The 21,666-nt window shown below is 45.8% G+C and overlaps 1 protein-coding gene across 2 annotated transcripts in view; it reads left to right on the top strand.

The window, feature by feature from the left end:
* The window catches only part of ASXL1 (ASXL transcriptional regulator 1), a 33,405-nt gene extending 12,121 nt beyond the window's left edge, over nt 1-21,284 (top strand). The window contains exons 2-12 of one of the 2 annotated variants that reach the window (XM_069750983.1): nt 7,009-7,091; nt 10,427-10,535; nt 11,302-11,413; nt 11,993-12,057; nt 12,219-12,312; nt 13,349-13,477; nt 13,739-13,899; nt 17,265-17,361; nt 17,445-17,550; nt 17,913-18,405; nt 18,658-21,284. In XM_069750983.1, coding sequence (XP_069607084.1) covers nt 7,009-7,091; nt 10,427-10,535; nt 11,302-11,413; nt 11,993-12,057; nt 12,219-12,312; nt 13,349-13,477; nt 13,739-13,899; nt 17,265-17,361; nt 17,445-17,550; nt 17,913-18,405; nt 18,658-20,364 — 3,156 coding nt within the window. In that variant the 3' untranslated portion in view covers nt 20,365-21,284. Of the gene's footprint in view, nt 1-7,008; nt 7,092-9,658; nt 10,536-11,301; nt 11,414-11,992; nt 12,058-12,218; nt 12,313-13,348; nt 13,478-13,738; nt 13,900-17,264; nt 17,362-17,444; nt 17,551-17,912; nt 18,406-18,657 lie in introns of those variants that run through there. The other variant, XM_069750982.1, reaches the window with a different exon arrangement.
* Nucleotides 21,285-21,666: the final 382 nt, after the last annotated feature.

Raw genomic sequence — 21,666 nt, 5'->3', positions numbered from 1 at the left:
GGATCGGGTTGAAATTTGATTTCTTTTTGAGATGGGTGTGTTCATACGGATCAAAAGTATCCATTAATCCATCATTATTTGTCATGCTTAGCTTCTTCTTTAGATAGTGTTTCTTAATAGCCAGTTTCCTCATGAACAGTTTCACCCCTATATAGGCCTGAAATTTATTGAACTTTGTACTCTGTGCGTATTTAAGGCCCCTATTGAGTAAGCAAACCTCATTGTTGCTCAATGTGTGATTGCTCAGATTGAAGATCTTCTGTTTTAATTGCGCTGAGATGTTTTCCTGTTGTTGATGTACTGATCTCTCTTTTTTGGTTGATTTCCCGCCCCTACATCCGCTTTTTCATTTTTTCTTTGTCCCTTTTGAAAAAAAGGAGGGAGATGGCTTTGTGTGGTTTTTGGTTTAATTTTATTTTTTTGTAATTTGTTATCTTTCTGTCCTAACGTGAAAGATGGCGCCTGTTTCTGTCGTAAAGGTTGTGAATTAGATTCTTCCCCGGAATCTATTATGTGTTTCAATAGCCAGTATTGGGGTGGAGATATCTGGGGCAGTATTTGATTGAATGAGATTATCTTCCATATTGGTGTCTTCTGTGCCGTTATTTACATTTATTTCGTTAATTGTGAAATACTCTGGCACCCCACAGTCTTAATACTGAGATAGAACTGTTTGCTTTTATCCAATGAGCAAATAAATAAAAAAATTAAAAAAAGGCGGCACGCTATATAAAGCACACATCTTGCACACAGCACCATCCCTGATGAAGGAGTCAGTGACTCTGAAACGCGTAGGATTAGTTGGTCCTGTGTGCTATTCGTAGCTCCGCAGCTGGTCACGTGTACACATCACGTGACTGTGACGTCACACAAGGTCCTGCACCTTGTCGGCTTCAGCTCTATACACGCGGCCGCCACTGCCTGTGCGCGGCAGTTACCAAGCTCTGGGGGAGTACGCTAGTCACCGGCCGGGACAGCGTCTCCTATACTACTATTTGCTCTGCAACATATTGGATATTTCTGGAACAGAGATTCAGAGAAGGCTTCAGATACCAACCTTACAGCACATGAGTGAAGGACCTTCCCGCATGTCAGCACTGGACACAGATTTCCTTTTCTTTGATATTAAGGTAAACCCATCTTGTTAATCACAGTCCTGTATGGGGAACCTTGTTTATGACATTTCCCAGTATTTTAACTATTTATGGCTTCATATAGGTGAACTTAGCGCAAATATCACATATAGTTTTCTTTGATTAACCATTCTAAAAACTGCACCCCTCAAGGTGCTCAAAACCACATTCAAGAAGTTTATTAACCCTTCAAGTGCGCAGCAGCAGAAGCAACATGGAAGGAAAAAATGAACATTTAACTTTTTAGTCACAAAAATGATGTTTTAGCAACAATTTTTTTTATTTTCGCAAGGGTAAAAACAGAAACTGGACCCCAAAAGTTATTGTACAATTTGTCCTGAGTACGCCGATACCCCATATGTGGGGGGGGGAACCACTGTTTGGGCGCACGACAGGGCTCGAAAGGGAAGGAGCGCCATTTGACTTTTTCAATGAAAAATTGGCTCCAATCCTAAACATTGGAACTCCCCACAAGTGACCCCATTTTGGAAACTAGACCCCCTCAAGGAATTTATTTTGATGCATAGTGAGCACTTTGAACCCCCAGGTGCTTCACAAATTGATCCGTAAAAATGAAAAAGTACTTTTTTTAACACAAAAAATTTCTTTTAGCCTCAATTTTTTCATTTTCACATGGGCAACAGGATAAAATGGATCCTAAAATGTGTTGGGCAATTTCTCCTGAGTACGCCGATACCTCATATGTGGTCACAAACCACTGTTTGTGCACACGGCAGGGCTCGGAAGGAAAAGAGCGCCATTTGACTTTTTGAATGAAAAATTAGCTCCAATCGTTAGCGGACACCATGTTGCGTTTGGAGAGCCCCTGTGTGCCTAAACATTGGAGCTCCCCCACATGTGACCCCATTTTGTAATCTAGACCTCACATGGAATCTATATACATAATTGTCTAAGGGGTACTTCCGTCTGTCCTTCTGTCACGGTTATTCGTTCGCTGATTGGTCTCGGCAGCAGCCTGTCATGGCTGCCGCGACCAATCAGCGACGGCCACAGTCCGATTAGTCCCTCCCCTACTCCCCTGCACTCACTGCCCGGCGCCCGCTCCGTAATCCCCTCCACTCACCGCTCACACAGGGTTAATGGCAGCGGTAACTGCCCCCGGTGTAACGGACTCCGTTACCGCTGCTATTAACCCTGTGTGTCCCCAACTATTTACTATTGATGCTGCCTATGCAGCATCAATAGTAAAAATATGCATGTTCAAAATAATAAAATAACAAAAAAACTGCTATACTCACCCTCCGCCGCCTTTCTCGCTCCCCGGACCGCTCCAATTGCGAGCGCCAGCCTCCGGTCCCGTCCCAGGGCTGGTGTGCGGCAACGACCTACCGTGACGTCACGGTCATGTGACCGCAACGTCGTCATAGGTTCTGCACCAGCCCTGGGACTTGCAATGGAACTCGGCTTCAAGAAAATGGCCGCCGCGATCTCCATCTGCGCACGCGCGGCATCCCGCGGCCTTTTTCCTAAAGCCCCGGGCGACCTCCGGAAGATGGCCGCCGCCAGCGATAATCCCTGGACACTGCTACAACGCGCCGGCGGAAGGTGAGTATGTGTTTATTTTTTATTTTTTTTACCCTGTGTCATACGTGGCTGGCCAATATACTACATAGCTGTGCAATATACTACAAGGCTCGGCAATATACTATGTGGCTCTGTGCAATATACTACGTGACTGGGCAATATACTACGTGGCTCTGTGCTGTATACTACGTGGCTGGGCAATATCCTACGTCGCTGTGCTGTATACTATGTGACTGGGCAGGGGGGTTTGGGAAGTACCACTCCCCCTGTCCCTGCAGATTGGATGAAATTGGAGTTAACCCTTTCACCCGATCTGCAGGGACGCGATCCCTCCATGACGCCACATAGACGTCACAGGTCGGATTGGCACAAACTTTCATGACGCCTACATGGCGTCAAAGGTCGGGAAGGGGTTAATGGTGAATGGCCAATAAATCCTCTTTGTTCTACATCATCTGAGTGCCACGTACTTTTTTAGATATTCTACTATGGCTTGCGCTCCTACTTATGCTCCTGCTGACACGAGTGCCGTGTTCTACTACTAAATCCTGACTGATGATCGCCCATTTTCTAATCAGTGCTTGGAGTTTATTACAATTTCTGTGTTTTTGTTATCCTGTGAATAAAAAAAAATAATTTGTCAAAACTACAGTAAGCAGCCCAGTGACACATCACTGGAATAAAGATTCTTTACTCCTACCTCATGCTGCTCTCAGATTAGGTAGCACATTCCCCCTTTGTATTCGCACTGCTTTAAATGGCAGGTTACATAACATTTTTGATTTAGTATAAAATCCACATTGCAAGCAAATGAAATGGCAAATTAATATAAATTGATTGCTTCTCTGGTCCTGATGCAAGCGGCAACAAATCCAAAGTTACTCTGTGCAAATGTAGATAATGCTGGTAGATTTATGACACTCAATAAATGATGTAACTCAGGATCAGTAATTTATATACACAGTGACTGCACCAGCAGAATAGTGAGTGCAGCTCTGGAGTATAATACAGGATGTAACTCAGGATCAGTACAGGATAAGTAATGTAATGTATGTACACAGTGACTGCACCAGCAGAATAGTGAGTGCAGCTCTGGAGTATAATACAGGATGTAACTCAGGATCAGTACAGGATAAGTAATGTACAGTATGTACACAGTGACTGCACCAGCAGAATAGTGAGTGCAGCTCTGGAGTATAATACAGGATGTAACTCAGGATCAGTACAGGATAAGTAATGTACAGTATGTACACAGTGACTGCACCAGCAGAATAGTGAGTGCAGCTCTGGAGTATAATACAGGATGTAACTCAGGATCAGTACAGGATAAGTAATGTACAGTATGTACACAGTGACTGCACCAGCAGAATAGTGAGTGCAGCTCTGGAGTATAATACAGGATGTAACTCGGGATCAGTACAGGATAAGTAATGTAATGTATGTACACAGTGACTCCACCAGCAGAATAGTGAGTGCAGCTCTGGGGTATAATACAGGATGTAACTAAGGATCAGTACAGGATAAGTAATGTAATGTATGTACACAGTGACTGCACCAGCTGAATAGTGAGTGCAGCTCTGGAGTATAATACAGGATGTAACTCAGGGTCAGTACAGGATAAGTAATGTATGTACACAGTGACTGCACCAGCAGAATAGTGAGTGCAGCTCTGGGGTATAACACAGGATGTAACTCAGGATCAGTACAGGATAAGTAATGTGATGTATGTACACAGTGACTCCACCAGCAGAATAGTGAGTGCAGCTCTGGGGTATAATACAGGATGTAACTCAGGATCAGTACAGGATAAGTAATGTAATGTATGTACACAGTGACTGTACCAGCAGAATAGTGAGTGCAGCTCTGGAGTATAATACAGGATGTAACTCAGGATCAGTACAGGATAAGTAATGTATGTACACAGTGACTGTACCAGCAGAATAGTGAGTGCAGCTCTGGAGTATAATACAGGATGTCAGTCAGGATCAGTACAGGATAAGTAATGTATGTACTCAGTGACTCCACCAGCAGAATAGTGAGTGCAGCTCTGCAGTATAATACAGGATGTCACTCAGGATCAGTACAGGATAAGTAATGTAATGTATGTACACAGTGACTGCACCAGCAGAATAGTGAGCGCAACTCTGGATTATAATACAGGATGTAACTCAGGATCAGTACAGGATAAGTAATGTAATGTATGTACACAGTGACTCCACCAGCAGAATAGTGAGTGCAGCTCTGGAGTATAATATAGGATGTAACTCAGGATCAGTACAGGATAAGTAATGTATGTACACAGTGACTCCACCAGCAGAATAGTGAGTGCAGCTCTGGGGTATAATACAGGATGTAACTCAGGGTCAGTACAGGATAAGTAATGTAATGTATGCATACAGTGACTGCACCAGCAGAATAGTGAGTGCAGCTCTGCGGTATAATACAGGATGTAACTCAGGGTCAGTACAGGATAAGTAATGTAATGTATGTACACAGTGACTCCACCAGCAGAATAGTGAGTGCAGCTCTGGAGTATAATACAGGATGTAACTCAGGATCAGTACAGGATAAGTAATGTAATGTATGTACACAGTGACTGCACCAGCAGAATAGTGAGTGTAGCTCTGGGGTATAATACAGGATGTAACTCAGGATCAGTACAGGATAAGTAATGTAATGTATGTACACAGTGACTGCACCAGCAGAATAGTGAGTGCAGCTCTGGGGTATAATACAGGATGTAACTCAGGATCAGTACAGGATAAGTAATGTAATGTATGTACACAGTGACTCCACCAGCAGAATAGTGAGTGCAGCTCTGGGGTATAATACAGGATGTAAGTCAGGATCAGTACAGGATCAGTAATGTAATGTATGTACACAGTGACTGCATCAGCAGAATAGTGAGTGCAGCTCTGGAGTATAATACAGGATGTCACTCAGGATCAGTACAGGATAAGTAATGTATGTACACAGTGACTCCACCAGCAGAATAGTGAGTGCAGCTCTGGAGTATAATACAGGATGTCACTCAGGATCAGTACAGGATAAGTAATGTAATGTATGTACACAGTGACTCCACCAGCAGAATAGTGAGTGCAGCTCTGGAGTATTATACAGGATGTCACTCAGGATCAGTACAGGATAAGTAATGTAATGTATGTACACAGTGACTCCACCAGCAGAATAGTGAGTGCAGCTCTGGAGTATAATACAGGATGTCACTCAGGATCAGTACAGGATAAGTAATGTATGTATACAGTGACTCCACCAGCGGAATAATAAGTGCACCTCTGCGGTATAATACAGGATGTAACTCAGGATCAGTACAGGATCAGTAATGTAATGTATGTACACAGTGACTGCACCAGCGGAATAATAAGTGCACCTCTGCGGTATGCAGACTGTGAGCCCTCGCGGGCAGGGTCCTCCCTCCTTATGTACTCGTGTGCCTTGTTATCTGCTCATGTTTAATGTATTTGTCTATATTTGCCCCGTATTCACATGTAAAGCGCCATGGAATAAATGGCGCTATAAAAATGTATAATAATAATAATAATAATAATACAGGATATAACTCGGGATCAGTACAGGATAAGCAAACCCGAGTAATATTTGGAGTAAAATGCACATGATTCATAAGTCCCATATGTATAAAGGAGTAGATAAGTGGTGGGAGTCCACTGATTAGATTTCTATTGTGCAGAGGTCGTTGTAGTGTTTTCTTTGCAGCAGAATACAAGGAATGAAATCCCAAATATGTCTTTAATACTGCTGCCCATCGTCCTAGCACTGTAGTGCTGTAACTGTATCTAAGGTGCAGCTGCTGTATTTATTATATGGGGAAGTTCATAGATGTTGGCGATCTGGTTATTGCCCAGTTATCATACACATAATGCAGCAGATGGAAAGGTGAAGTAGGCACTGATCATTGCTCTTCCCTAATAGAGGAGAGCTGCAGTGTAAATCATGGTAGGACTGGGCAGATCAGCCACTGGATTTATTTATTTTACTCACTCTTATAGCACCATTAATTTCACAGCGCTTTACAGACCTTGTCGGCACTCTCCCCATTGGGGCTCACAATCTAGACTCCCTGTCAGTAGGTGTTTGGTGTGTGGGAGGATTCCTATGCAAACACGAGAACATAGATACCCTGCCTAAAACTAATACAATTGATTAGTTCAGGATCCGAGGGGTGGGGCTTCAAAATAAAATCCTTCATGCTCCGCCCATGCAGAACCCACACTCGGCAGAGCACAGTGGATTGTTTGATTTCCTTTATGAATGTCTTGTGACTCTGCATGGTTGACCACTCCTCTCCTTGCAGGTTTTGGAGAATTACTCAGATGCACCAATGACTCCTAAACAGATCCTGAATGTGATTGAGGCCGAGGGGCTTAAGGAGACAAAGTAAGTTTTGCAAGGCAGGAAAGTGCGGGGCGGGGGAGAAGAGTGGTTTACTCGCTGGAGATTTCTATAGCTGTCATGAGTTTCTTATGTTGCTTTCTGCTTTCAGTTGATTTTATTACTCACAAGATGACTAATATTTTATTGACTGTGACCTTTTCTCTTTTTTGTTTCCTTATTTATTGCTCGTCTTTGTCCGTGGTATCTACAGAAGGTAAGACTGTGTGACCGTGGTGGAGTGGCTGGTCCAAGATTTCACGGGCCCGTCTTATGTCAATCCAGGTCTAATTATTGCATGCTTACAAGTTCTGCTTCATTCTGATTTACTTTTGAGTTACAATTTCTCACTGGTTTTAGTATCACCGCTTGCTTTGAGTGAATAAATAAAATCTTAAAACCTGTGTAGACCTAAAATTTCTCACATCTGAGGGGTTTTTCTCAATTGTGCCCAGTCTAGGTGATCAGCTGGAGCTAAAGACTCCTCCATTTTCTTTGGACTGACACATTGTAACAGACTAGACAATCCTCTCAATACAGAAATACACTGGATACCACTGCAATCATTATTTCATCTCTACAGGTTTCCAGTGAATTGTGTCAATTCACCAACGGCAATCCGAGATGCTAAAATTGTCAAGACACTTAGTTGCTGATCTTTTAATCAACACTTTCTTTGCCAAATACAGCTCTGGCAAAAGTTACGAGACCACCACATCAAATCCCTGTCATGGGCAGCCCAATCTCCAGACCTGAACCCCATTGAAAACCTCTGGAATGTAATCAAGGGGATGGTGGATAGTCACAAGCCATCAAACAAAGAAGAACTGCTTACATTTTTGCACCAGAAGCAGTGTGAAAGACTGGTGGAAAGCATGCCAAGACGTATGAAAGCTGGGATTAAAAATCATGGTTATTCCACAAAATATTGATTTCTGAACTCTTCCGGAGTTAAAACATTAGTATTGTTGTTTCTAAATGATTATGAACTTGTTTTCTTTGCATTATTATTATCATCTGAAAGCACTGTTGTTGTGTTTTTTTTTTTTTTTTTTTTTTTTTTAATTTTGACCATTTTTCTTTGTCAGAAGAAAAAGCAAAATTTATTGCTTGGAAATTCGGAGACATGTTGTCAGAAGTTTATAGAATAAAATAACGATTTACATTTTACTCAAAAATATACCTATAAGAGAAAAATTAGACAAACCGAACATTTTGCAGTGGTCTCTTAATTTTTGCCAGAGCTGCATGTATATCATAAATGCTTGCAGGGTCCCCACCCAAAATGAGCCATGATTATTTTTACAGCAGTTATTTGTGCTCATTCCCATCTGAGCCCTCAGAGGCACTTGAAAAAAAATAAAAATCTATGACCTCTACGTCGATACTGTGCCCGTCGCTGAATCAGAAACGTGGGATTTCTACGTCCTTTATGACATCATCGTCGCTGTGCCCATTGCTGATTGGTCGAGGCCTGGCGGCCTCGACCAATCAGAGACGCAGGATTTCTACGTCGATACTGTGCCCGTCACTGATTGGTCGAGGTCAGAGACGCGGGATTTCCAGGACAGACAGACGGAAAAACCCTTAGACAATTATATATATAGATATCTGTATGTCATCTCCTCCTGTATTAGACCGCGTTCACACGTTATTTGGTCAGTATTTTTACCTCAGTATTTGTAAGATAAATTGGCAGCCTGATAAATCCCCAGCCAACAGGAAGCCCTCCCCCTGACAGTATATATTAGCTCACACATACACATAATAGACAGGTCATGTGACTGACAGCTGCCGTATTTCCTATATGGTACATTTGTTGCTCTTGTAGTTTGTCTGCTTACTAATCAGATTTTTAGTTTTGAAGGATAATACCAGACTTGTGTGTGTTTTAGGGCGAGTTTCATGTGTCAAGTTGTGTGTTGATTTGCATGTGACGACATGCATGTAGCGACTTTTGTGAGATGAGTTTTGTGTGGCGACATGTGTGTAGCATCTTTTTGTGTGTCGAGTTGCATGTGAAAGGTTAGTGTAGCAAGTTGTGTGCAGCAAGTTTTGCGCATGGCGAGTTTTGCGTGTGGTGCGTTTTGTGTGAGGCAACTTTTGCATGTGTTGCAGCTTTTGTGCATGTGGCAATTTTTCCGCGTGTGGAGAGTTTTCCATGAGGTGAGTTTTGCACGTGTGGCGAGTTTTGCATGTGGCGAGTTTTGAGCGGCGACTTTTGTGTTTCGACTTTTATGTGGCGAGGTTGGTGTATGTGTGGTGAAATGTGTGCTGAGGGTGGAATATGTGTTCAAGCACGTGGTAGTGTGTGGCGCATTTTGTGTGTGTGTTCATATCCCCGTGTGTGGTGAGCATCCCATGTCGGGGCCCCACCTTAGCAACTGTACGGTATATACTCTTTGGCGCCATCGCTCTCACTCTTTAAGTCCCCCTTGTTCACATCTGGCAGCTGTCAATTTGCCTCCAACACTTTTCCTTTCACTTTTTCCCCATTATGTAGATAGGGGCAAAATTGTTTGGTGAATTGGAACGCGCGGGGATAAAATTTTGCCTCACAACATAGCCTATGACGCTCTCGGGGTCCAGACGTGTGACTGTGCAAAATTTTGTGGCTGTAGCTGCGGCGGTGCAGATGCCAATCCTGGACACACACATACATACACACACACATTCAGCTTTATATATTAGATTTGACATATAGACCTAAGCCTAGGTGCTACATGGACTCTGTCGTGTCTAATTTTCTATTTTTGTCATAAATTAAAGTTTTTTAATGCTTTTTTTTTTTAATATTATTATTTGATGCAAAATTGCATGACGTTGCTTGTGTGTGTATAAAGCACTAAATGACATTCTGGCAATATGCCAGAAAATATATCATTATGGGGGTTTAATATCAAATTATTTTATTCTTGGACGTCAAAAGTACAGAACTTGTCCTCTCTGCCTGAGGTGCAAAAAAGTAAAAAATAAAAGAACCGCTGGCAGTGAATTCCCTCTTGACAGTTTAGTACAGCGTTGTATTACTGATAGCGCAGCAGTTCTTTAGCGCACCTTTCTACGCTTCTGTGCTGTTCTTCTGTTGTTCCGCCTGGAAATTACTAAGTGACAAGTGTATTGTCCCAGTTCCGGTGTGTGTCCCTGAGCAGGGAATGGTGGCAATTGTTAATTTATACGTTTCCAGGAGGAATAACCGAGAGACAGCACAACACGAGGGTATTAGAAAAGAGAATGCTTTATAGTATTTACCAAAACCGAGACGTCCAGTGAAGATGGGTTCTCCTTAAATGGTTGGGTAAACCAGACCCCCTCATCTCGATTTTCTTCATCCTTTGCAGCATTTCCTCCCCTCTGGCTTGTCTGAACGCCATGTTGCAGTCCAACTCCAGGACACGAGAAGCCATGTTTTACAAGCTCCCCGGCCGCATCAGTCTCTTCACTATGAAGGTTAGTGCTGTCATTAGTCATTATACTGGTGTATTCACGTTGATAGGTGCCAGATTACCAAGTATTCTAGATTATCGACCTGCAAAGTATTGGCGGGGTTTACCAAATTTCTCTATATAGCAGAAAACGCCGTTTATGGAGGTTGGAATTCCTCTTAAATCTCATGCTCTATTATTATGAGATAAAAATAAAATGGTATAATATTATAAACCGCAATCCTAATGTGTTTACGACATGCCGCCCACCTTTTATATTTTGGACTTGATAGAAAATTCTGGACCCAAAAGCATCTTCATAGGGACTAGAGCACTTTTTCAGGGCTCCCGACCTCCTGCTTTATCACGTAAAAATTTCAAAGTTCTACCTGCAGTGACCACTAGGTGGAGCTCTGCCACTGAGGCCAGTAGATGCAGTGTAACTGTATGTGGTGAGCTCCCCCTACTGGTGGCTGTTGGTATTTAGACTTTGGGTAGTGTAAATATATGCAGTTCTATGCCACCCGATTGTGGGGATTGGGAGCAGTGGATCAGTAAAAGGAGCTTCAACCACCATAATGTTTTTTGAATTAATCAAAACAGAGTTTTGGACTTGATATTTATTGTTAATGGTTAAATAAGTAAGGCTGAACCTGTGAGCAGGGGTCAGTGTGTGACACCGCCGGCTTTTGGTACAGTTGTCGGAAGCAGTGAGGCTTGTTCTCCTTCCCCGGAGGGCTGCTCATATTGTAGTTTTGTGCAGCCTTTCATGTGTTCTTTTTCTCTGGCAGAAGAACGCAGTACAATGGTCTCGTGTGGTGTCGCTGCCGGACGAAGGGGACACGGAGGACACTGCAGATGAGGAGGGAAGCCAGTGGACAGAGGGCGGCTTAGTGCCTGCAGGTGAGATCTATGACGGGGGCAGGGAGAGATCGGCAGAGTGCGATCACAATGCTTTGCACAAAAATGAATGAAACCAGGCCAAGCAACATGTTTCTTTTTTTCATTCTTTAAAAAAAAAAAAATATTAAAACTTTTTAAAACATTCTTGCTCTGCAGCATTTTTTTGCGGGACAGTTCTGTGCATAAACATTTTATGACATGGGTGACCTTTTTAAGAATCTCCATTTTTAACACTGCAGACTACATTTCAAGCTGGTAAACTGCTATGGAAGCATAGTTAAAGGGGTTGTCCACTTCTTGTACAACTCCTTTTCAAGCCATATGTTTCCACCCAGTAAAATAATAAGTTCTACTTTCCTCCGGTGTTGGCACTGGCTCTCATGATGTAACAATGTAACGCTAGCCCCGGGACAGCCAGTGCCAACACTGGAGGTGAGTATACATGTAGGTGTTATTGTTTTACTGGGGGGGCATAGGGCTTGTGTTGTCAGCATCATGGACAACCCGTTTAATATTAGAGTGACTGAATAACTTCATTAAGTTTGGCCTTTTTTTTTTTTTTTCCCTCTGCGGCCTCAGAAACCTCCGTCAGCGCGTCCTGTTCTCGAGAGTCGCACGTCAGGGAAACCAGGTCGCTAGTACAGGTCAGTACTAGATCGCACACTACTGTGAAGTGCAGCAACCGGATCGGCGTCGCCTAAATTAGATCACTGTGTTGCTTTTGCAATCAGGTGGACACTGTTATGTCGGATTCGGACCCTATTATTCGTTGGGCTGGATTCTTACATTATCTTTGCGTTTTTAGATGAATAAGCAGAAGAGAAGAAGTGGGGTGCTGCTGCCTCGGGTCGTCCTTACACCTCTCAAAGTAAATGGGGCTCATCTGCCATCCACTTCAGGTGAGGACATTCGCCATACGGTCCGGTGTCATTCTGTATGTGGTGAGCTCCCCCTTGTGGTGGCTGCAGGCAGAAAGAAATGTATCACTATAAGAAGGTATTTGCATCTACTTTATTATAGATTATAATACCATAATAAACTATATTGTGGCTTATAAAGCTGTTTTGGTTTGGGATTTCACTGTACTGTGATTCGTCAGAAGCGAATGGTTTTGGTAGACATTTAATGTATCATTAACACTTGGATGCTGCCCCCATAGTAACTGCTCCCAAAAAAGTACCGTGTTTTGCAGATTATAAGATGCACTGACGCATAAGACACACTCCAAATTTTGGGGAAGAAAATAGGGAAAACATTTTTTTTCAATAAACCGATGGTGTAAATTTTAGTCCTCTTTTTCATTAGCTTACGCTAGAGCAGTGGAGACGGTATAAGGAGTGGGGTGATACTGAGGACCCCGGGCTGGAAGGAGGGGGTGTTCCATGGTGCGAGGCTTCCTAGACTATATACTTTCAGAAAATGTTGGGAGTCCCCACACGTACCATCCTTTTCACTGCAGTGGACTTTGGGAGCCGAGATCTCAATCGGCGCATGCATCTCCTCTGGCGGCCATTTTCCTAAAGTCCACCACAAGGAAAAGGATGGGAAATGCAGGGGACTCCCGAAAATTTCTGAAAGTCTGGAGGCTGCACATTGCCGAACACTCTCCGCCTCCCAGCGCCAGCAGTATCTCCCCATTCCTGCTGCCGCCAGCTTCCTGCAGCAGTGCCCTTGCCTCCTGGGACCCCGCTCCACCGCAGCAGCCCTCCCCCAGTAAGCTACATTCAGATTATAAGATGACCCCCCCCCCCCCCCCCCGTTTCCATCACAAATTTGTCATGTAAAGTTTACAAGCGAATGTTTTCGCAACTGAGATGGGAAATTTAAAAATACGTTTTTCTAAGGTTTTCAGCAACTTGACCTTGGTGGGGCCAGTTTAGCACGTAGCATGTGGTTCCTCTGTAAGACAACATATCACTATCATTTTGGCTCCAGGTTTGTCCGTTTCCCGTGTAGAAAGCGAGTCGTCCAGCAGCTCATCTTTGAGGGGCAGCCTGGCATTTCGCAGACTGAGTGGCACCTCCACCCATCATCTGAGAAACCTAAAGAACATCTCTGCTCCAGGTTGGTCGAATTACATTGTGCAGTCTGCTGAGCCGTATTATCAATCAAGTTCTGCAGCTTTCATAATGAGTTTGTTTCCATTCTATCCAGGGTAGAAAACCTTCTATGTCAACAGCACAAATCTCTCCTGATTGTTACATCTGACCTATGCTAATACTTTTTCTGTAGCCAAGAGGGATTTAGCTCACAAAATGGTTGGAAATTGCAGCATAAAATGTGAATAATCCCAATCCGTGTTAACACTTTGTTTTCTTTTTGCAGGACAAGTGAAGAAGAAGGAGGAGGAGATTGATTTTGAGACTCCCGGCTCCATATTGGTGAACACTAACTTACGTGCCCTGATTAATGTGCGGACGTTCAACGCTCTCCCGTCTCACCTCCAACAGCAGCTCCTACTGCTCCTCCCAGATGTGGATCGACAGGTGGGTGCACTATGTGGAGGTTGGGCGCCCTAGGCGAGAGGTTGGGTGCATTTGGATTTCTGTAACTGGGGCTCTGATGGATGCTGTAGTTAGAAGCAGTACAAATCAATGATCTTTGGGGATATTACATGTTTATAACTCCAAGGGGAACATAAAATAAAAAATCAATAAATTAAAAAATGTGAGGGCGTATATTTTTAGTAAAAATAAATAAATAAAAGATACCATATATACTCAAGTATAAGCCGAGGCACTTAATTTTGTCACGGAAAACTGGGTAAGCTTATTGACTCGAGTATAAGCCGTGTATGTATTGTCCCCTCATCCCTGTCCTGGTATGTGTGGCTCCCCTGTTGTGTGCATGGCTCCTCCGCCCTCCCCCTGTTGTGTGCATGGCTCCTCCGCCCTCCCCCTGTTGTGTGCATGGCTCCTCCGCCCTCCCCCTGTTGTGTGCATGGCTCCTCCGCCCTCCCCCTGTTGTGTGCATGGCTCCTCCGCCCTCCCCCTGTTGTGTGCATGGCTTCTCCGCCCTCCCCCTGTTGTGTGCATGGCTCCTCCGCCCTCCCCCTGTTGTGTGCATGGCTCCTCCGCCCTCCCCCTGTTGTGTGCATGGCTCCTCCGTCCTCCCCCTGTTGTGTGCATGGCTCCTCCCGCCCTCCCCCTGCTGTGTGCATGGCTCCTCCGCCCTCCCCCTGTTGTGTGCATGGCTCCTCCGCCCTCCTTCTGTTGTGTGCATGGGTCCTCCGCCCTCCCCCTGTTGTGCGCTTGGCTCCTCCGTCCTCCCCCTGTTGTGTGCATGGCTCCTCTGCCCTCCCCCTGTTGTGTGCATGGCTCCTCCGCCCTCCCCCTGTTGTGTGCATGGCTCCTCCGCCCTCCCCCTGTTGTGTGCATGGCTCCTCCGCCCTCCCCCTGTTGTGTGCATGGCTCCTCCGCCCTCCCCCTGTTGTGCGCATGGCTCCTCCGTCCTCCCCCTGTTGTGTGCATGGCTCCTCTGCCCTCCCCCTGTTGTGTGCATGGCTCCTCCGCCCTCCCCCTGTTGTGTGCATGGCTTCTCCGCCCTCCCCCTGTTGTGTGCATGGCTCCTCCGCCCTCCCCCTGTTGTGTGCATGGCTCCTCCGCCCTCCCCCTGTTGTGTGCATGGCTCCTCCGCCCTCCCCCTGTTGTGTGCATGGCTCCTCCGCCCTCCCCCTGTTGTGTGCATGGCTCCTCCGCCCTCCCCCTGTTGTGTGCATGGCTCCTCCGTCCTCCCCCTGTTGTGTGCATGGCTCCTCCGCCCTCCCCCTGTTGTGTGCATGGCTCCTCCGCCCTCCCCCTGTTGTGTGCATGGCTCCTCCGCCCTCCCCCTGTTGTGTGCATGGCTCCTCCGCCCTCCCCCTGTTGTGTGCATGGCTCCTCTGTCCTCCCCCTGTTGTGTGCATGGCTCCTCCCGCCCTCCCCCTGTTGTGTGCATGGCTCCTCCGCCCTCCTTCTGTTGTGTGCATGGCTCCTCCGCCCTCCCCCTGTTGTGTGCATGGTTCCTCCGCCCTCCCCCTGTTGTGTGCATGGCTCCTCCGTCCTCCCCCTGTTGTGTGCATGGCTCCTCCGCCCTCCCCCTGTTGTGTGCATGGTTCCTCCGCCCTCCCCCTGTTGTGTGCATGGCTCCTCCGTCCTCCCCCTGTTGTGTGCATGGCTCCTCCACCCTCCCCCTGTTGTGTGCATGGCTCCCCATCCTCCTCACCCTGCTCGTGCTGTCGCTACACATCCCTGCATCTCTGTTTTCCCAGGACCGGAAGTCACATGGTACCACTCACTAAAGTAATGAATATGCGCTCTACGCCTATAGAGACGGAGTGGAGACTCATCCATATTCATTACTTTAGTGAGCGGTACCATGTGACCGCTGAACACAGGAAGAAGCTGCCTCGCCGGGACAACAGAGTGATCCAGGGACGTGCAGCGATCGCGCTAGGAGTGGGTATGATGTGACAGCCGCCGACTCCTGCTGCTCCCCCTCCCCCGCGGACCCCCTGGGACCATTGCTCATATATAAGCCGAGGGAGACGTTTTCAGCACAAAAAAATGTGCTGAAAATCTCGGCTTATACACAAGTATATACAGTACATATTGTGTCCACATCACCCTAATAACCTGGTGAGTTAATTACTATTCAGGTTATTTAGTGTGAAATATCAACTGTATAAAAATCTGAATAAAGAAAACTATTACAAGAATAGCTGTAGTTGTAATATATATGATTACTAGATATCCACATATTATATCCTCATATTTCCACAACCGTGAAAAAGAAAATGTCAGCTGCTCCAATGTGGAGAAGTAAAAACGCTAAAATATTGGGCTGGTCATTAAGGGGGGTGTCCATGTTATAACCAAAAATAAAAAAAACACTAAACTACTAATACTTTAAATAGTTGGCAAATCCCTTTTTAAAGGTTATTCCCGTCTTCCTACATGCGCATTGTCAGAGTGCCCGTAAATACTGGCAATTTTGTAATTTGCTGCTATTTTAAATGTTCAATTTTTGACATAACACTTTTGCTTACATCTCAGTGCCCTGGAGACCGATTACCACTGTTAGCAGAATTGGTGCAGTGCTTACAAGCTCTTGTTTATTGATCTTGTAAACACTGGTTTGACACTGGCCAAAACTTGCTGGGGCTCGTCACCTTGCGCTAACAAACTAGACTGCTGCAGTGGTCGGTCCCCGAGGCAGTGACCTAACCCTACGAAAACCTAAGAAAAGTCTTCATATCTCAAGAATGGCTGGACATTTTTTAGAAGCAATAAATTGTAAATGTGCCTATTTTTTTCAATATCTATGTGCTATGAAGATGGGAATAACCCTTTTTAAGGTTTTCTCAGCTCTTCCACTCGTTTTCTCATCAGGAGATGAATGGGACAGGTGGTATCATGTCTAGTGATACTCGCTGGTACGTTGTGTAGACGTCAACTCCCGATGTGGAAGCGATTGGAACAGTACTCAAACTATCGTGAAAAGTTCAGCAACTTTCTAATGTAATTTGTTGATAAATTCACCAAGATTTCAGCTTCTGCTTGTAGGTAGGAAAGTTGTGTACATCCAAACCTGTTCTGACTGTGCATGTCGCACAGCTGAGGGTTTGGTACAGTTTTATCTGTTCTCTGATAGCTGTTACCTGCTCTGATACATTGTAGCAAACAATCAGGACAGTAGAGAAATTGATCTTAATGTGTTCATGTTGTTTCCCCGGGATACAGTTGTAGGGACAGTGAGACATTTTAGGACCGTTCAGGTTTTCAGCCTTTGAATGCTTGAAACACAAAAAAAAAAAAAAATCTCTCTTCATAATTGGACTGATCATTCATGTACATTCCCCATCGGTCCACAGGTCAGTCCAGAAGGGCAGTTGCGGATGAGTGGTAGCGCCCTGAATAATGAATTTTTTGCTCACGCTTGCCAGAGATGGCGGGAGAGGCTGGCAGAAGGTAGGCGCCTGGCACATGAAGTTTGTGTCTTTGATCTCCTTTTTAAGGAGCCTCTTAGGTGATTGTTCTTGCGTTCCCTGCAGGTGAATTCACCCCTGAAGCTCAGCTCCGGATGAGGCAGGAGATGGGGAAGGAGAAAAAAGTCGAGGACTGGAAAGAGAAGTTCTTTGAAGATTTCTATGGACAGAAGTAAGTCATTTTCTGGGTGTAATCCCTCTGGGATAAGGTCTGGACTGCACCAGTGCCCCCTGTAGTCCGGACCCATCGCATGCAGTTCTGCACTGAAAACCCTTCATCTTTTTGGGGTTCTCGTGGCAGGGACCTTCCAACACCTGAGACTTGTGTGTATGAACAGTGACAACCTATCTATGGATGAGGTTGTCACAGCCCACCCTTTTTCTTGTCGACAGTCTTAAATATTTTGGTCTTATTGCACCCCACCCATTTTATATTACAGTTTCTGGTAGATCATATTTGTCTTGACTGCTAGCCTATGAGTAAGGTGGTCATGGCCCTGACAACTAATGATGATGTGCCTTGGTTTTTCTTAGGCTTGGATATTCTGAGGAGCTGGGATCTGATCCAGAAGAGAAATCTAATGAGATGACGCGTCTTCACCAAGAAAGGCCAAGAACAATCCCAGAATCTGCTCAGAACCACGAGGCTGCTCCTGAGGTCCGCATGAGAACTCGCAGGAGTCTCTACAGGAATGTCGGCAAGATCCAACATCATCTCCCAGCAGCTGCAAAAGCTGCCACCTCCCCTCCCCAAGAGAAAACAGAATCTGATCCATTACCTGCGGAGGACAGACTGGGGCCAAGAGTTGACATGAACCTCCCATCCACCTCCGAGAGAGTGCCCGAGCTTCACCCCGAAACTACCTCCGAGCAGAAACGGAAGACCACAGAACCAGAGACCTCCAGCCCCTCCCTCGATAAGAAGCCACGGATGGAACAGCGTCAGTCCTTTCGTAACACAATTCAGAGTGTTCACCCCGAAAAGCCACAGCCCACCAAAGAAGAACCAAAAGTCCCACCAATCCGGGTATGAGACCGAATGTTCCTTCATTTTATGAACTTAAAAATGTATTCCTGTCTAATATTATACATGTGTGTATGATATATTCATATATGTAATGTGTGTACATATATTTGGGATTGTGTAATACTTTATTGTGCATTATATATTGTAAAATCACACTTTTTGTACTTGAGCCCTGCTGATATAACCTGGGTGTGTGCAGTATGAAGTAAATGGACTAACTTTAGCTTTTTCTCCCTGCCGCCCTTTCCCCAGATACAGCTTTCTCGGATCAAACCTCCCTGGGTGGTTAAAGGTTTGCCAGCTTACCAGATCTGCCCCCGGATCATCCCAAACCTTGATCCCACTGGGTGCTGGCCTTCTCCCTGCTCGCCTGCTGACAGTCAGACCGGTGACAATCACTCCCAAACCACCAGTGGCGACGGTCGAGGTAGCGTCAACAGTGGTCTCCAGCACCCGAACAAAAGAAGAAGCCGATCTAGAGGCTCCAGAAGAAGAAGCAGAAAGCGAAGACACCAAGAGAAATCAGCAAATTGCTGCCGAACACAATTACTGCCGGCCGTTACAATGACACCGGAAAAACCAGAGGTCCCGCGAGTCAAAATCAGCTGGGTGTCAAGTGCTACGGCTGACTGCAGTGATGAGCTTAGCATGACCGACTCCCTTACCAAAGAACGACACCTGGATAAGGTGGGTGTCCCAGGGGACAACTCCCTGGGTGGTGAGAAGGATGTTCAGGTGGCAGACACAGAGGAGGAGAACATGTGCACAGGCCAGTGCAGTGATGAGAGGATGTTGGTGACACCCATGGAGGGACATGTCCTGGGTGATGTTTCTAACACTTTTCAGAACCGGATCAAGCAAGTCACACCGTGCTCGACCGAAAAGGATTGTCCTGAAAAGAAGCCGGATGCAGCGCCAGCGGACTGCACCGAGCACCTGGTGCTCCCTACGTCCTCCATAGTGCATACACACTTATTGGACACAACTAAAACCTCACCCCTGGGGCTATTGCCAGTGCATGCCAATGACCCCTCAACACCCAACCCTATATTGGACTATGCTGGTGACCCATGTTGTTACGGCTGTCATCAGGACAATGTTTTGTCTCCGTCAGTCAACAACTCGCAGGAGCCAAATGAGTTGGACCCACGCCATGGTGCTATTCAGGCAGGGTCCGTGCAAGAGACATTGGTGACCCAACAGTCACCCGCATCTGAGACCCCTAGCGAGCGTACTCCCATTTCTGACTCCACAAATGGTGATTTTAAGGGAAATCTGGCAACCTCTTTACCCCTCAGTGCTGTCCCTTGTATAACGAACACGGTTCTGGAGGACGAATTCCCTGAGCCCACAACCAAGGTTGGCAGTTTTTTAGTGGGCACTAATGATGGGCAGGTAAGGTTATGCCTGCCTTCTGGTTTGTCACCCACCAATCTGGAGGCAGAAATGCATGGCAGCGCTGGCACCCCTACTGAGCCATCATCCAACCATCGCCCCTTGAAAGAGATGTTGCACCAGGACAGCTCTGGACAGCATAAACACTCGCTCAATAACCTGTCTGGCTTTACCAGTAAAGTCCCCTCATTACTGGATATGTCCTTCATCCAGTTTCCTAAGGAGGTGGGGGTCCGCGTCCAGCTGCCTGCAGACTTGGCCATGTCTCCCCCTCACAAGATGAAGGACGCCTTCCTGGAGATGCTGTCACAGGATGTGGAGTCTTACTGTTACGCCGCTGGGGTCCGTCTCTCTTCCTCACCTGGAGATTTTGCGATTACGGGCAGCGCCTCACTCTCCGTAGAAGTCTTCTCTGAACAAGGAGACGGTGGGGAAGAGCAGGTGGCGCTGAGATGTTCCTGCAGCTTCAAAGCCATGACCATGTGCGAGGGCTGTGGGGCCTTCTGTCACATCGACTGCATCGGACCCTCCAAACTGTGTGTCTCGTGCCTTGTCATAAGATAATCTGATGGCTCTGGGGGGCAATCTTTTAGATTAGCAAGATGGTCACCAACCTGCTGTATACAAGATGGTGGTGGTGGAACTACAGCACCCAGCAAACTGATGGTTATAGTCCCACCACTGCCCGGGTTGCAGAGCCGGTGGCGACCCGTTGTTTTTAGTGTTGGTATTTTAATATCCACAGCTCCGAGATGTTAATATTGTATTATGCTTTATTTTGTTAGAAATTGAAAAACCTGCTGATGAATATTACTCGGCTCTTATCGGGATACCGACCCTACTGAAGGGGTAGTAATGGCCATCAAGGGGTGCTGCAAGACCACCTGCTCAGTTTATACCCATGCTTTTTATCCAGCCCCATAAATGAACACTTTTCAGTTTTTTTCTGCAAATGAAGCAAACCCTCAGCTGTTAACAGGCAGACGTTTCCTGCATAGCTGGGAGGTGTACTTACATTTTTATATTCACTTAGTTAATTTCTAATAAACATTTCACGTGCATGGATGGTGGCTGGCACGCTGCCCCCATGGTCGGGCATTTACAGTATTGGTACCCATCTTGTTTTGACCGTTGCTCCATTACTGCCTCTTCAAGCCTTGCACGCTCATGGAGGTGAGTGTACGGAGGGGATGGGAGAGGGTCGGGGAGGGGGGTTCTCCCCTGCCTTGTCTATGGTTTGGGCTGCATGGCAGGGCTATGATCAGTGTTTAGGGGGTGGGTTTGGAGGGGCGGGGAGGGTTATTGGGGCGTCCATCTTTTGTAATGCATGGACAGTATATCTGGAAGCAGGAAGCGCTGTGTGACGTGAACGGGTTGTACATAACCGGAGGAGATATGACTTCTGCATCCCAGTGTTTTATCCCTGTACTTATTATTATGGTGTACACATTTCTGGCCTATAATATAAATGTATATTCTGTATACACAGCTGTGTGTGGTCATTTACTGTGCTGCTATTGACTGATGCCACTTGCCTACCTCAATTCATATTCCCTCCCCCAAATTCTCATGGAGTTGGATAGGTTCTGCAAAGCCACAACTATGCACCCATTCCTACACCCTTCTGACTGCAGGGACCCCCCAATACTCAGACTTTGGGGGGCTGTGGACCAGATGCCTTTATAAATGATCTAGATCCCACTAATCAGATTTGTGCTGTATATGATGTAATGAGCAGTGTACCTCTGTGTCCTTTACATCCCCAGGACGTTAGCCACTCGAAGTAACAAAGGTTTATATTGAATGATGGCAAGCGGAGATCTTGACATTCTGAGGAACTGATACTAATGATGTGTAAAAGTGTAG

Source organism: Ranitomeya imitator, chromosome 2 (genome assembly GCF_032444005.1).
Source record: "Ranitomeya imitator isolate aRanImi1 chromosome 2, aRanImi1.pri, whole genome shotgun sequence".
NCBI lineage: Eukaryota > Metazoa > Chordata > Amphibia > Anura > Dendrobatidae > Ranitomeya > Ranitomeya imitator.
The sequence above is the reverse complement of the archived record's forward strand: the minus strand, read 5'-3'. Positions and strand labels throughout refer to the sequence as shown.